Here is a 15384-nt window from a genome sequence, read left to right as displayed (position 1 = left end):
TATGGAAAGGAACCAGCAGGACAGCCCTCGTGCACTGAGGTAGAAGAACCTCCGAGATGTGCCGCCGCGGGGGAGCGGTGAGCAGAGCAGTCGCTCTGCTGTCCGTGTTTAAAGATAGGGTTGGGATGGCGGGGGGGAAGAAGACTACATCAGGGAAAGGCCTAGCAACTTCTTGCAAAACTAAACACCTACCCTACGCCCAGCAGTCCCACTCTGGGCTGTCTACCACGAGAAGTAAGACAGGACCCCGCCTCACCGAGCCCCATACAGGGAGGTGGATGAACAGACAGCGGCCCCGCATCACCAAGAACTGACTGCCCACGCGGCCGCACCAGTCTCGGGGCTTGGACCTGGCTGTCCAAGGGGCTGAAAGAGCCAGCTGCAGAAGAGATGTGCCCACCCTGAGAGGCCGCAGGGCAGGGAAGGCGGGTCTGGTGGGAGAACCCTGAACGTGGCGCCTCGGGTCAGCGTGCTAGAAACGCCCTTGACCAGGAGTTGGGCTTCGTTTGTCAAAACTCGTGGAGCTGTCTGTCCACTGAGGATTAGCGCCATTCACTGTGTGTAAATTTGACCTTTGAAAAAACAAATCGAGCTCCAGATAGCGCTGGAGTACCGAGGGGGGAGGTGCACAGATGTCGGCACCGTGCGTGAAACAGATGCACGAGAAGACGGGATGAGGTGGACCAAGGGCAGGAAGCCCAGCGGCGGTTCACAGGACGCCTGCAACTGTTTTCCCTTTTTTAAATTGAGATGTGATTGACATGTAACACTGTATTAGTTTCAAAAACAGTCACAGACATAGAAAACAAACATGGTTACCAAGGGAAAGGGGATGGGGAGGGATAAATTGGGAGTTTGGGATTTGCAGATACTAACTACTAGGTATAAAACAGGTAAACAGCAAGGTCCTACTGTACAGCACAGAGAACTATATTCAATATCTTGTAATAGCCTATAATGAAAAAGGACATGAAACGGAATGCATAAGTGTGTGTATAACTGAATCACCACGCTGCACACCAGAAATTAACACAATATTGTAAACCGACTATATTTCAGCTAAATAAGTGAGTGAACAGAGCCTATGAACACCCCCCCATAACACTGTATTAGTTTCAGGTGTAGAACATGCCTCGATATTTGTATGTATTATGAAACGATCACCACAATAAGCCTTGTTAGCTAACATACATCACCACACAGTTACACACTTTTTCCCTTGTGATGAAAACCTTTACGATCTGTTTTAGCACCTTCCGAATATGCAATGCAGTGTTACTATCATCACCGTGCTCTACACTATGTCCCCAGAACTTACTAACTTTGTAACGTTTCACCCAGCCCCAGCCCTGCCTCTGGCAACACCCAGTCTGCTCCTGGATATATGAACTTGTTTTTTAGGTTTTAGATTCCACATGCAAGTGGGACCACAGGGTGTTTGTCTTTCTGTGTCTGCCTTCTTCGCTCGGCGTGCTGCTAAGTGGTGGGCACAGGAAACAGCCCACACCTCCACTCCAGAGCCTGTGTGGCCTTGAACCTTTCCTTACGTTTGAAATATTTCCTAATAAATGCTGGGAAGCATAGCGTGTCTGAGGGCTGGGGGAGAGGGAGACTCTACACACTACACCTCTCTACTTTTTACATTTTGAGTGATGTTCAAATTATCCATTCAAATATGTATGTGTATGTATGTATACATGTATACGCATACATATACATGTATATACACACAGACTTTTTAAATTAAAAGCCCAGCTTGGTAAGCTTTCCCTGACTGCTCTTCCCACGTGCGCGTTTGGACACACACTCCCAGCCCTCCCAGGCCTCGGCCTCCGTCGTCGCAGATCAGCAGCAGGAGCGGGGCGCGTCCTGGGCGGGGCGGGCGCCGCACGGGGGCGCTGTGGCCTCGCGGTGGCGAGCGGGGCGCGGTGGGGCGGCTGCGGAGACACCAGGAAGCGGCGAGGAAGGCCTGGGGCGGTCCCAGCTGCCGCTCAACTCCGTCTCCACTCCGGGAAGCCCTCCGGCCGCCCAGCAGCCCCGGCTCCCGCCCCTTCCCGGTGGCGTGCCGACGGCTGTCCCGAGGCTGTGCGCCCTCGCCCATGAGGCCGGCGGGGGCGCGCGGGCGACGGGGCCTGACTCGGGTCTTCCGAAACACCGGATAGTGGGGCAGCGCCGGCGGCCGCGGGCAGAGGCGGCGTAGCTGTCCCCAGCCCTCGCGCGGGGCCGCACACGCGTGTCCTGGGACTGCCGGCCCCGTTTGCACGTGCGCCCCCGCGCCCCCCTCGCCGCCGCGTCCCCATTAATCACGCGGCGACGGCGGTGTCGAGCGCGCAGCCGGCGGGCGCCCATCGGCCCATCTTATCGCGCCGGCCCAGCCGCCTCGCGCGCCGCCCATTGATCGCGCCGGCCGGGCCGGGGTCAGCGCGGGCCGGGCGCCTGACAGCGCATCCATCGCCGCAGACGAGCGCTGACGGCGGCCCCGGCGGTGCGGCCCGGCCATTAATCACCGCGCCTGCCGCGAGTGACGGCGAGGGCGACAGGGCCAGCCGGCGACAGCCAGCCCTGCGGCCGCCCGCCCTCCCCGGACCCCGAGCGGCCCGGCACCCTGCCCAGGCCGCCCCGTCCCTGGGGCCTGTTGTCTCCAATAAACGGAGGTGAGAGGATGAATGGATGGGTGAAGAGTAGGTGACCCAGATGGCCCCTTTCTGCCTCTCCGTGGGCCTGTTCCCAGGCTCCAAAAAGGAGAGCTCACTGAACTGGGACAAAGTGGACAGTCACTTCTCCCCTCTGGCTGCCTTGGCCCTGCCTGGGCCTCACTGGGGACGCGGGCCCGGTGAGGGCCAGCACATCAGGTTTGGAAGCCGTGAACACAGAGAAAAAGGTCCATGCCTGTGCGGGTTCTCTCCCCTCTGCTCCAGAGCCTGTGTGGCCCTGAGCCAGTGCCCGTCCTGCGGGGCCTCACACAGAAGGGTCCAGCCACAGGGAGCCTCCAGGCCTCTCCAAGGGCCTGCTGTCTTCCCAGATCCTGGCGGCCTCTGGCTCCTCTTAGACAGTGTGACCTTGTCTTCTTCCAAGAGGGACAAGGACTGGGACCTCTTCACTGAAAGTTAGTATCTCTCGAGTGCCTGATGCAGCCACATGTCACCCCAAGTCCCCACACGGATCTATGGGGCGTGACTGCCCCCATCTTACAGAGGAGGAAACCAAAGCTCAAGGACCGGAGGATCCAGGGCCAAACCCAATCTAAACCACGCCCCTGCCCACCATGCCCCCGGGACCTTCATGCCCCCTCTCTCCTCCCTGCCGCCTCTGACCGGGACCCCTCCAGACCAAGGGCTGCTCAGGTTGGTCCAGATGCTCGTCCAGAGGCCGGCCCAGGACAGACCCTTGTGGGGCCCAAAGAGTACTGGGTGACCAGTGTCTGTGGCTTTCCTGGCAGAAGCCTGCTGGCCCTGGAGTCTGAGACAGAGGCCAACAGGAACTACAACCCCCACCACTGGGAGTTCCATTTTATTAGAAAAATGGCTGAGAAAGTTTCACTAACCAAGCAGTCACCACCACCTGTTTAGTCCTAAAAAACAAAATGTCCTAAGACCTAATCCAGGGGGTGTCATCTAAGAGGTGTGGAGGTGAGAGGGCATCTGGGCTGAGAAGTGGAGGAGGGGGACAAGGTGGCTTCCCAGCGAGGGGGAGGGACCCATCTTCCAAAAGCCCTCCCAGCCCTCACATGCATTCCAGCCGGCAGTGCAGGAGCAGGGAGCCGGGATTCACACACTCCTCCACCCAACTGGCCTGCTGGGAGGCACCCTAGAAACCCGGGCCAGAGCTTGGAGTATCAGCCATTCCTACAGCCACCCCCACCCTGCCTCACGTTAATATTGCAACAATTCTTCACGCCGCAGCTGAAATAGTGCGAAAAATGGGGCTGCTGTAATTGTTGTTAGATTGTGTGTCAGCCTGATAAGATGTAACAAATATTTTCCTCCCCACCAGGGTCTGTTTCCCTCTTGGTAATGGATGGAGAAACTTCTCATAGTCGGCGAGGGATCAGTCGTAAAAACTTCGCCTGAAAGATTAATGTAATAATCACAGGCTTTGCTGGAAAAAAACAGGAGGGAAATTAAAATAACCCACCCTTCCTACCTGTCCAGAACCATCTCCCCCACCTCAGAGCGCAGACGAGCACGGAGGGCCGTCTCTCTGGGTACCACCCAGGCCAGAACACCTGAGGAGCAGGAACGGGGGCTGTGACCACATGCCCATCCTCACCAGGACTGCTCTGCACGTCTGGGCCCCTGTGCTGCCGGGAAGAACCCTGCCCAACCTTCACTGGAGGAGAAGGTATGACTCTCCTCACACCAACCCTGCTGGCCTCACCTGCCCGGCACAGAGGTCAGGTCTTGAAGGCCCCTCCAAAAACCCAGCACCCTGAGGAAGGCAGGCCACCCACAGGGTTAGGAGCACAGACTCCAACCACCTGATTCACCCTTACTAGCTGGGCAAGTGACTCGACCAGCACCGATCCCATCGGACTACTGGGAGAACGTGGATGGAAACGTACAGCATCACACAGGCCCGAGCACACGAGTGCTCGCTGAGTCACTCTCCTTTTGTTCCAATGTGGCTTAAGTCGGAAGGCCAGAGACACAGGCCCAGCCTCAGCCTCAGAGGAGATGGGTGGCCAGGGCAGGCCACCGCACTCAGCCTAGCCTCGGGAAGTGTCCCTTATCCCTCCCTGTGCCTGGTTCCCTCACACACACCCCCCAAGACCCTGCTGGGCTCTCCCTCAGGGGCCAGGACCACAGAAAAAGACCCATTCTGGCAGCAGGGACTCGCTGGGGCCTCCACAGGGGCAGATGGACCCCCACTCTCAGCCCTCCTGCCTGGTCTCCTGCACACGCTCAGATGATGGTCACTAACGGGAAAAGAGCTGTGCTTGCCCCAAAGGACCTCACGGCCGACTGGGATGAAGGCAGCAGCCGGACCGAGCTGCCCACCCGGCTAGCACCCCCCCCCCCCCGCACGTAACAGCAGGGAGCCCTGCCCGAGACGCACTGCTTCCACACCTGGGCCCTGCCGCCAGCGGCACAGGGCTGCAGAGCGCTGCGCTCATCCTCCCGGGTGAGAATGTGCAGCGCGGTGTCCGCCGGGCGCTCCGCTTCCCCCACTCCTCGGGGACGGATGGAGAGGGGCCGTTCCAGTGCTCTGGGGGCACGGCAGGGGGACGGAGACAACGGAAAGGGCTCCCCATGGTCAAAGCTGGCACAACTTGAGCAACAAAATAACGTCGTGTTGGTTTATAACCCATGAGTGCACCCTGACGTAAACGACTGAATGAATACAGTCAGCATCAAAGAACACTCTCCGGGCCAGAATCCCAGTCTGTGCAGACAATCAGCCCTCAAGGAGGTGGGGCAGATGCTCCGTCCCCCAGTGAGGGCTGTGCTGACACCTCCCAAAGAGGACAGTGAGGAAAAGGGGACAGAGAACCTGACAGCACGACCTCAGCCGGGGGACCAAGGTCAACAGCACCGCGACGCGCCCGGTGGCGGAGTCCCCCCAGGACAGGACGTGACGGAAACGGCCCTTCACCTCTGTGCTCTTTCCCCCAGTGACCCCGGCCCCAGTTTAATGACGAGAGAACATCAGACAAGCCCCACTGAGGGACATTCGGCAGAGCACCTGGCCAGCACTCCTCAAAACCGTCAGGGTCGTCAGAGACAAGGAACGTCTGAGCAACCGCCACAGCAAGGAAACCACAGAAGTGACGACTGAAAGCGAGAAGTGGGCCCCAAATGGATCCGGGGACAGAGAGAGGAGAGCGAGTCACGAAGGACACTGAGGAAGTGTGCACAAAGCACAAGGACGCAGTGCGGGGTCGTCACGTGGGAGACGCGCCACGGCTGTGAGAGGCGAACAGCGAGGGACCCCTGCACCATCTTCCCCACGATTCTGTACAACTCCGGCTGTTCTGAAACACAAAGTTTATTTATTTATTTTTTAATTAAAAGAAGAGACAGGTGTCATCAAAATAACCTAACGGGATTTATTAGAAACACACCAGGTGAGACAGGTTCCTTCAAAGCCGCCACGAGAAGAATGCTAATAATTTAAACAGAAGCCTTTCCACGCTGACCTGACAACACTGCTACCCGTCTGAGTAGGGCCAGAGCCCAGCCCGGGGGTGAGACGGCTGCTGCAGGCCGGACGGAGGCTGGGCCCCCAGAGTCTCCTCGAGGAGGGCCTCGCCGTCACTTCATGTACTTGTCCTGCTGGTCGGCCAGGACTTTGGCTGAGGACTTGGCATCGTAGAAGAGCTCGCTGATCTCCTCCACGTGCTCCTTCTCAATGCCGTCCTTCCCACTGATCCTGGCCAGCAGGTTGGCCGGGGTCAGCAGCTGCACCGAATACCTGGAGCGGACGGGCAGGCATGAGGAGGGGCCGCAGATGAGTGCCCTCCCCGAACCAGCAGGAGCACTGACAGCGGGGCTGTGTGTCCCCCGCTGCAGACACAGCAGACAAGGACAGTTGTCACTGCTCAGAGATCGGCAGTCGTGACCCCATCAGAGAGGGGCCAGAAGTCACCAACATGGTGTGAGCGCCACCCCCCAATCTGTCACCCTCTGGAAGTCCTCTGGCAGGAGGCACTCCACTACTACTGTAAAGGGAGCGCAAACCTGGATGTCTACCGTGGCGGACAGTGACGCCAGGGTCCAGATCAGGACACAGGACCTGGCAGAGAAATGAACACACAGCCCCCTGGAAAGCACACGCCCCATCCAAAGGCACGGAAGCCCAGGAGTTTCTGAAGGCACCTTCCGCCAACCAAACAGCCACCAATTCTGCTTTAGATCTCAGCAGTGAGGAGCTGCCTCGAAGGAAAACAGGGTCAGGCTGAGCTCTGTGAAGTCGTGATGTCCTGCGGAGTCAGGACGCCGAGAAGGGCCGCTGGTGAGCAGTCAGGGAAGTGCCGTCTCTGTCCCTGCTCCTCTCTGACCCTGGCCTGGCCGTGGGCGGCCTGCCCTGCACCCGACCTCTGGTTCTGTCCACCAGAGGGGGCATCTGCTACCGGACAAGGGGACGCAGCCTGTTGCTCAGCTTTCTCGACACCACCTGCAGACATTCTGCATTTGCCCCGAGACAAGACCCAGCACCCAGTATGAGCGGACAAGGCCCAGTGCCCTGGGACGGTGCCAGAAGCGAGTCCGCGCGTAGCCAGCTCACCTCAGAGTCGTCTTGGTCCCGATCTCCCCCAGGTGGCTCAGCGCCTCCTCGCTGATGTTGATCCCCTCTGTCTGGGCTCGGATTTTAATGATCTTTTGAAGGAGAAAAAAATGATCAAGCGACTGACCTCAGGTGTCCCTGTCCTGCCTCCTAAAAGCACAGAGGCCCAAACCTGGGCTGGCGGGGCAGAGCCGACCCCGACGGGAACTGCCAGCCTCGCACACCTCCAGGGTGGTGTCACTTGCCTTCGACAGGAATGGCTTCATGCAGCTTTAGAAGGCAGCTGGTCCCCCCTGAGGCATGCTCCAGGGCGGCACAGCTCCTGCCCCCTAGCCCTGCCTGTGCAATTCCCCCCAAAACCTGTCTGGGCTCCCTCAGGGGTGCTAACCTTCCTCTCCAGTGTGGGCACCACCACCTATAAGCACTCAGGCAATAAGACATTTTTTATTTGCTTGATAAATACGATGGTTAAATAAATCAAAAAAGTTACTTTCAAAGATCTATCAGCCCTCATAACATCACTGGAGGTATCTAATCTGCCAGGAAGAGGCCGATGCTTGCTGCGGCTTGAAGACCTTGGTGAAGCTGGAGGGAAGCAGGCTGGCGCGGGGACACCGACACGAGTGGCACCGGGACCCTGCAGGCGCAGCGGTGCTGAGTGATAAGGGGCCGCGGGACAGTGACGCTGTGTGTTGTGGAGCTGAGATAACTCGAGGACTTCAAGCCGCACATAATACAGAAATTTTTCACTTTGGCAGCTTCGTAAACAAGATATCAAGAAGCCTTGTTTAAATTAAAGCTATAAAAACACACCCGGGATAGAGACACCAGAGTGGGAAAGACTGAGCCCCTCGCCACAGCCTCACCAGGGAAGAGGGACCGGGGGTTAGGAGATGGACACTTCCAGCAGGCGTCCAGCTCTCAGGTGGAGACCCCGAGGGCAGGAGCCGCAGAGGCAGGGAGGCTGGCGTCTGGGGACCCTGGTTAAAGGGCTCAGCGTGGCGGCTGCTGTGAACGAGAAGGGCCCGCCCGCAGGAACCAAGTCCTGCAGATGCGAGCAGGCCAGGGCCGAGGTGCAGGGCCAGTGTGCGCCAGGGGAGGCGGCCCTCCGCTGCAGGCAGCCAGCGCCGCCGGGGCCGAGGGCCAGGTGCTGGCAGGGAGGTCTTTCATTTTGTCAGGAGAGACTCAGAACTCTGGTTTTTAATGAAATGTCCCGATTGCAAAATGTTGTCAACTTGTTTAAATATTTCACAAACGGCACACTGGCCACATCACACTTATCTGGTCAGCCAGGGGATGCCAGGTGTGATCTCTGTCCAAAGAACCTCAGCTGGTGTGTGAGGGGCCCACCGTCTGGGGTCCACAGAGAAGTGGAGCTGAGCAGAGAAGTTTCTGGATGGACGGCGAGGAGAGCAGTGGGGCCGAGGCTCCAGCCACGACAGCCAGAGCTAGCAGCTCTGTGTCCCTGATACAAAGGGCTTCTCGCTGACAGCCAAGAGAAACGGCCCCTGGGGGACGCAAACACACGGCGCTGGAGCCTGGCTCAGGGGAGACCTTCGCCCCGGGCCTCCCTCAGGGAGCCGCGGGGAGCGGGAGGCTTGGCCTCAGGCGTGGGGCACGCTGCTCTCGTTCTCCCCACAGCAGGCCAGAGCAATCCCAAGAGCTCCTGTTTCAGACTGCTCGGACACGGACAGTCTCATAAATTAGATCTTTAATCATTTAATAACCTGCTGGGATAGTTTACGAGTGTGCTTGTGCTGATGGCACAGCACACAAGTTACATTTGCCTTGTTTTTCAAAAACCTAGCCCGGGCTCCAGGAGAAATGCCGAGGTCGTCCCCTGCACTGCACGAACAAAGCCATGTGCGTCCTGGCACTTGGTCTGCCCTCTGCTAACCCGAGAGAAGGCCTGAGAAGATGCCCTCCTGGCCGAGCCTCCGGGCCCGGGGGCACAGCCACGTCAGGGGGCTGCCCGCGCACTCTGGTCGGACAGAGGCAGCAGAGGGGCACTGGCTCCGCGCGGGGCCCCAGCTCTGCAGCTTACTGAGAGCTGCTGCAAGGACCCCCGAGCTGTCTGAACAGCAGGAGCAGCGGCCGCCGGGGGAGGGATGGCGGCCCCATCCCTCCCCGAGTCCTCGCCACACCTCGTCAGTCCTCACGGCAGAGGAGGGCGCCCACCTGCTCCGCTCACTCAGCAAGGACGCTCGGCGGGGCTTGGGGTGCGGGAAGGACCGGTTCTCCTCTGCTCTTGCTCCCGCCCCAAGCCGATGAATGCCCTGACTCCAGCCGAGCACTCATCCACCAGCCAGGGCCCACTATCTGGAGACAAGGCCCAGCCACTGCCCCGTCCCCTAAGTAAGGCACCGGCTGCCGCCGCGCACCGTCAGTGCTTCGGGGCTCCGCACTGGTTATGGACAGGAACCTCTGGCTCCACGAGTTACCACGTTGCTCCTGGGTGCTGGTCAATGAGAAATGCCAGCAGCGCCAGCCAGACGGGCCACGGGCAAGCAGCGGGGCTGCTGGGGAGTACCCACGAGAGCTCCAAAAGGAGAGGCTCACTGACCCACTGCCACTGGGGATCCGCCCCTAGCTGAGGTATTTCTGGCAGGTAGGAGGCTGGTGGCAAAGCGACTAAGAACACAGGCTTCAGAATCAGACACCTGGATTCCAGTCATCATTCCTGCCACTGGCAAGCTTTAAGAACGTGGGCAAATCAATCAGCCTAAATCTCAGTGTCCTCTTTAAGAGCAACAGTGACGACAGTTATCCCCACCTCACGGTGGCTGGGGATCAAACAGCTCCGGATGAGGTCCCACAGAGAGTGCCTGTGCTCTCGCAAGGAGAGGGTCTGGCAGAGCCCGCCAACACGTCAGTGCACGTCCACTCCATGTCCGCTGCCTTGGCCACACGCTGATCACACGGTGAGAGATGTACACCGTCTGGGGCAGGGGTGGGCAGAGCAGATGGCTGGGCTCTGCAGGGCACAGCCTGGCTTTTTGTCCTAGACTTGCCGCCACTCAGGGACTCAGCCATCAAAGAGGAAAACGACTGCCCGGAAGCACCAGAAAGGGCTGGGGATGCTACGGTGCCGAGGCACTGCTAGCAGGGCAGTGTTCCAGCGCCAGGTCAAGCAAGAGGCAATTCCGCAGGGGAGCTGGGGCTGTGCCCCTTGGGCCAAGGCCAGTCTCACACTCCCCTGTCATCTCCCGCTCCCAAGCTCATGTGGATGAGCACACACGGTGTCAGGCCTGAGCCAGATGCTTCTGCGTGCGCCTCCTTCGTGCCTCTGACTGTCAGGTTAGTTTTATGGCCTCTGTTCCATTGCCCCGAAGCTTGCGGCCCCGCCCCACTACCACCTCTATGGCCTCGGCAGCAGCCCCAGGCGGAGCCCCCAAAGCCCCGGGGAGACCTGCGGCTGGCAGCGCTGCTACGGCGGATGGGCTCAGCTGAGACTCCAGGTTCTGAACCTGCCCGAGCCGGCCTGCCGTGGGTCCTGAGCGCCTGGCTTCACCCACTAGGCAGAAAGGGCGCGGCTGGGGCCTGGGCTGGAGGCTGTCACTAGGTGATATATTACTGCCTACTTCCTAGAGCTGGTGGCCTCCCTAATGGCTGTCATCAAGTCGATTCTCTCACTGTCCCTTTCTTAAGTTTATCAAAAGGGACAGAGTAAAAGAGAAACAGGACCACAGGCAGCTGAGGTTTTGTGACACTAAGGCATCGTTCAGGTGGGGGCCGAGGCTCCGGAGCGCTGAGGCCTGCCATGGCAGCATCTGGGTGCTGGGGTGGTGCAGGAGCCCAGGCCAGCCTGCAGGTGCCTCCTTGCGCGGCACTGGGGGCGCGGGGAGCAAGCAGCGGGGGCGCTCACCTGCTTCATCTCCTGCGGAGTGTACAGCATGGTCCGGATGATCATCACTCGGTCCAGAAGGTCGAGGGGGATGCCGTGGGGAGATGTGATGTCCTCCGTGCCCCTGCAAGGCCGGAAGGACTGCGTCACTCGGGCCCCTGAGACGGGAAACCGGACACCGGAAACGCGGCCGAGGCACTCAAAGTGACAAGCCAGCCAGTTCTCGTCCTGAGAGTCAGAAGCAGCGCCACAGGGCACAGACTAACTCAGGTGGCATCGAAAACAACTTCAGTATTTTGGCAAGTATCAACACCACAGGAGATTTGGGGAGGAGGGAAAGAAAAGCCACCTAAAATCATATTAAAATATTAATAATGGTGTTTTTCAAATTTACATAAATTACACTAAGCACGTAGGTGTTTTTTGCCTTTGTCCATATTGCTTCAGTCTTAAAAACCCATCAAGTCCTTTACTTAACGCAAGCTGTTACGCATTTAGGTAGTTTCCAATTGCTGCTAACGATGCTTTGATGAACAGTTTTATGCACAAGACATGAACGTTTTCTCAGCAACGCCTGCAGGGCTTGACACAGCCTTGAATATCTCCTCGGACGAACGAATGAACGGATCGATGTCCTACTTTACGCGGCTACACCAGGGGTCTGCCCCCACTGCGCTGCAGCCGGCACGGGGTATTCTAATTCTTAGAGTTTGCTGTGTTAATGGTTTAGAGAAAGAAGGTAACACATTCTCTGATCTTGCATTTCCTTGATTACTAATGAACCATTTGAATGTTTTCCCTTATATTCATTAGTTATTTTTTCTTTTTGGGAACCGTCCCCTCATGTCCTTTGCCTGTTTTTCTCCTGAATCCTTAGCCAAGTCAGAGGAAGAGCAGCCTGGGAGAAGAGCCCTGCCAACCGGCCAGGCTGTGCAGCGCCAGCCGCCCGATAGAACGTGTGCCGGGCAGACCGGTGGCACCCAGGCGGGGTTTCAGCCGTGTCCTGAAGCCCAGGGGGCGGGCACGGGGGCTCTTGCTCTGCCTTTGGGAGCCACAGCAGCAGACCCCTGGCAGCACCGATTCTGGCCTCCCCAACCTGACCAGACTGCACTCTGTGGTCAGCAAAGAACAAGGGCAGGTCATTTGGATTTAACCATTAATATCAGAATACTTGGTTTTAAATATAAGCAAACATTCCAGAAACATAACTTCAGTTAAAAAAAAAAACCTGTCGAAATTCTATCCAGTCAGTTGAAATATAAATGTGTATTCATTACTTCAGGAATAAAATGTCCTGACACATGCTGTAATAGGATGCACCTTGAAAACACGCTGAGTGAAAGAAGCCAGTCACTGTATGATTCACGCATAGGAAACATGCAGAAAAGGCAGAAGAGATCAGAGGTTACCAGAGCTGGGGGAAGGGAAAATGGGAACAGAGGTTTTGTTTAGGGTGATGGAAAAGTTCTGGAGATGGGTGGTGCTGATGACTGTACAACACTGTGAATATAACAAATTAATGCCCCTGAATTGTATACTTAAACACAATTCTAAAAAGAAGAAAATGGGGGAAGGGTATAGCTCAATTTATAGAGTGCCTGCTTAGCATGCATGAGGTCCTGGGTTCAATCCCCAGTATCTCCATTAAAAAAACAAAAAGAAAAATAAGTAAGTAAACCTAATTACCTCCCCCCACAAACAACAATAAACCAAACCCCCCCAAAAAAACAATAAAACTAGAGTTAAAAGAAAAGAATAAAATGCTACATTATTAACTATTTAATATTAAAAAATAATTAAGACCTTTCCAAATAAACAGTGACATAGATAAATACAAATATTAAGATAACTTTAGAAAAAACAAATCTTTTCCACCAACAAATATTTCTAAAAATAATAAAAAGGAAGAATTATAAAGGTGGGATTCTGTCGTGATTCAGTCTCAGCCCTGGTACACCTGCAACCTTCACATCACAAATGCAATCTTTAAAGACCACATTCACTTTTTAGTTACTTAATTCCTAGTTAGGCTATGGATTTCTTTCTTTCTTTTTTTTTTTAAGTCCTATTTGGGAATTCTCTCAGGAATTCTTGGGAAATCTTTGAAAGATCTCAGTTTGTGTCTTAAAATATCCCCAGTTTTGTATCACTCATGGTAAATCACCTTCAATTCAGACATAATAACAAATATTAAAAGTCTAAAGAAAAAAGATTAGAGAAAAAACTTCAAAAGAACAGAATATATAAGAATGAATTAAAAATGTTCTTATAGTTTTCAGTCCATAAAACTAGAAATTAAGATGAAAAAAGCCTGCCTAAAGACTGCTAAGCTTTTTTCAGGAATTAAAGACATACTAGAAATTTGTCCAAGCTGTGAATCTCAGGTACGAAGTTTTCTTTCAGACAACATATTAGTGAAAAATGGCTTCCAGAACTCCATTCGGTTAGGCACAAAAGGACCAGTGACATTGCTAAGCGGGCCAGGGGACAGGCGCTGCCGTTTACCCGTGTTCCTGTGAGGGGCAGTGACACCAGGGGGCGTCCTCAGTGCAGAGCAGTCACTGTTTGACAAGGCGGCCATAACAGCCACATTAAACTTAAAACTGCTAGTGGTAATTACACGTTGGCTAACAGTGTGATTAACTCTTGTACCTGGAAGTCCATTTCTGCCTTTGGCCTCAGCCTTGTACTGACTGCACCATTATGCCATCTGACAATTACTGGAACTGTCATCGGTGTGCCTCTTCCAGAGGTAGTTCTGGGTTGTGAGGCCACAAGCCCAATTCTCCTTGGACTCCAATATGGTGTATCTGCAGGCACCGTAGCTGTGCTCCTAGAAATTTATCCTGTAGACGTATCTACACACGTGCACCGTGGTTGGCTCTCTTGTGAATACTTTCCTCTTACTGTGACTCAGAGTTCCTCCACTGTGACATGCTGATGTTTTGGAGCAAGCTGTTTTTTGTAGCGGACTGTCCTGTCCTGTGTGTCACAGGATGCTCTGCAGCATCCCTGGCCTCTACACACTAGACGCCAGCAGCGCCCCACACATGTGACAAGTAAAACGTCCCGGCTGAGAATCAGTGTCTGACCGCTTCTTTACGTAACCCTTTAACTGCAGGGACAGATGATACAAAGTTCTTCCACTGACAGGAAGTCAGTAAAGAACTTCCCTCTGGGTGAGAGAAAGGGTAGCTCCCGTAAGTCCAGGGAACCCTGGCTTGGTGGACACAGAAGAGCGCTAAGAAGAAAGCCATTTGATTTTCGGATGAAGGTGCCAAGACAATTCAATGAAGAAAGAACAGTATTTTCAACAAATGGGCCAGGGACATGCAAAAGAATGAAGCAGGACAGACCTCTTCCTTACACCACACACAAAAATCAACTCCAAATGATCATGCACTTAATTAAGTGCTGAAACCATAAAACTCTTAGAAGCAATCATATGTGTGAATCTTTGTGACCTTAGATGAGGTAATGGTTTCTTAGATATGAGACCAAAAACACAAGTAACGAGAAAAAAAACAAATTTTGGACTACTTCAAAATTTAAAACTTGCGTGTCAAAAGACATTGTCAAGAAACTGAAAAGACAATCTATAGAATGGGAGAAAGTATTTGCAAGTCACATTATCTGGTAATGGTCTCATATCCAAAGTACGTCTTTTTACAACTCAGCAAAAAGACAAACAACCTGAGTGAAAAACAGACCAAGATCATAACACGGTTCTCCCAAGGAGATACACAAGTGGCCAAAGAGCCCAGCATCATTAGCCAACAGGGAGATGCGAATCAAAACTACAACGAAACACCACGGCACACCCACCGGATGCTTACAGTAAGAAAGACAGCAACGAGCAACTGCCGTGCAAGACAGCCCGGCAGTTCCTGCAAAAGTCAGATGCAACTCCATTCTTAGAGAAAACTTACGTCTCCATAAAACTTCACACACAAGTGTTCACAGCATCATTACTCACGACAGCCAGGAAGTAGCAGCCCGACCCACTGCCCAGCACCTGATGGACAGTTCCGAGTGCTGTGCGACAGTCCGCGCTCTGGAATGCCACTCAGCCTCAGAAAGCACACAAGCACTGACGCGTGCCACGACGCGGACAACCCTGGAAACACTGTGCTCGGTGAAAGAAGCCAGGCACTGGAGACCAAAGATTGTGCGGTCCCATTCATGCGAAACGTCCAAAAAAGCAAGTGCATGGACCGAAAGTAAGACTCCTGTTGCTGGGCTGTGTGGAGAGGTGCTAGGGAGGCTGGGCGGGGCAGGGAGGGGGAGGCAGGGTGACTAGTGACGGGGAGAGGACT

At 55.1% G+C, this 15384-nt stretch overlaps 1 protein-coding gene across 5 annotated transcripts in view; it reads right to left on the bottom strand.

Annotated features, from left to right (window-relative positions):
- Window positions 1–6021: 6021 nt before the first annotated feature.
- The window catches only part of RUVBL1 (RuvB like AAA ATPase 1), a 34095-nt gene continuing 24732 nt past the window's right edge, over window positions 6022–15384 (bottom strand). For 2 of the 5 annotated variants that reach the window (XM_032458786.1, XM_032458785.1), the window contains 3 exons: window positions 11090–11192; window positions 7225–7316; window positions 6022–6411 (listed from right to left, as the gene is read on the bottom strand). In XM_032458786.1, the coding sequence (XP_032314677.1) occupies window positions 6252–6411; window positions 7225–7316; window positions 11090–11192 (355 nt within the window). In that variant the 3' untranslated portion in view covers window positions 6022–6251. The other 3 variants (XR_004312219.1, XR_004312220.1, XM_032458787.1) reach the window with 3 other exon arrangements.

The sequence above is a fragment of the Camelus ferus genome, chromosome 17 (assembly GCF_009834535.1).
Source record: "Camelus ferus isolate YT-003-E chromosome 17, BCGSAC_Cfer_1.0, whole genome shotgun sequence".
In the NCBI taxonomy this organism is placed as follows: Eukaryota; Metazoa; Chordata; class Mammalia; order Artiodactyla; family Camelidae; genus Camelus; species Camelus ferus.
The sequence above is the reverse complement of the archived record's forward strand: the minus strand, read 5'-3'. Positions and strand labels throughout refer to the sequence as shown.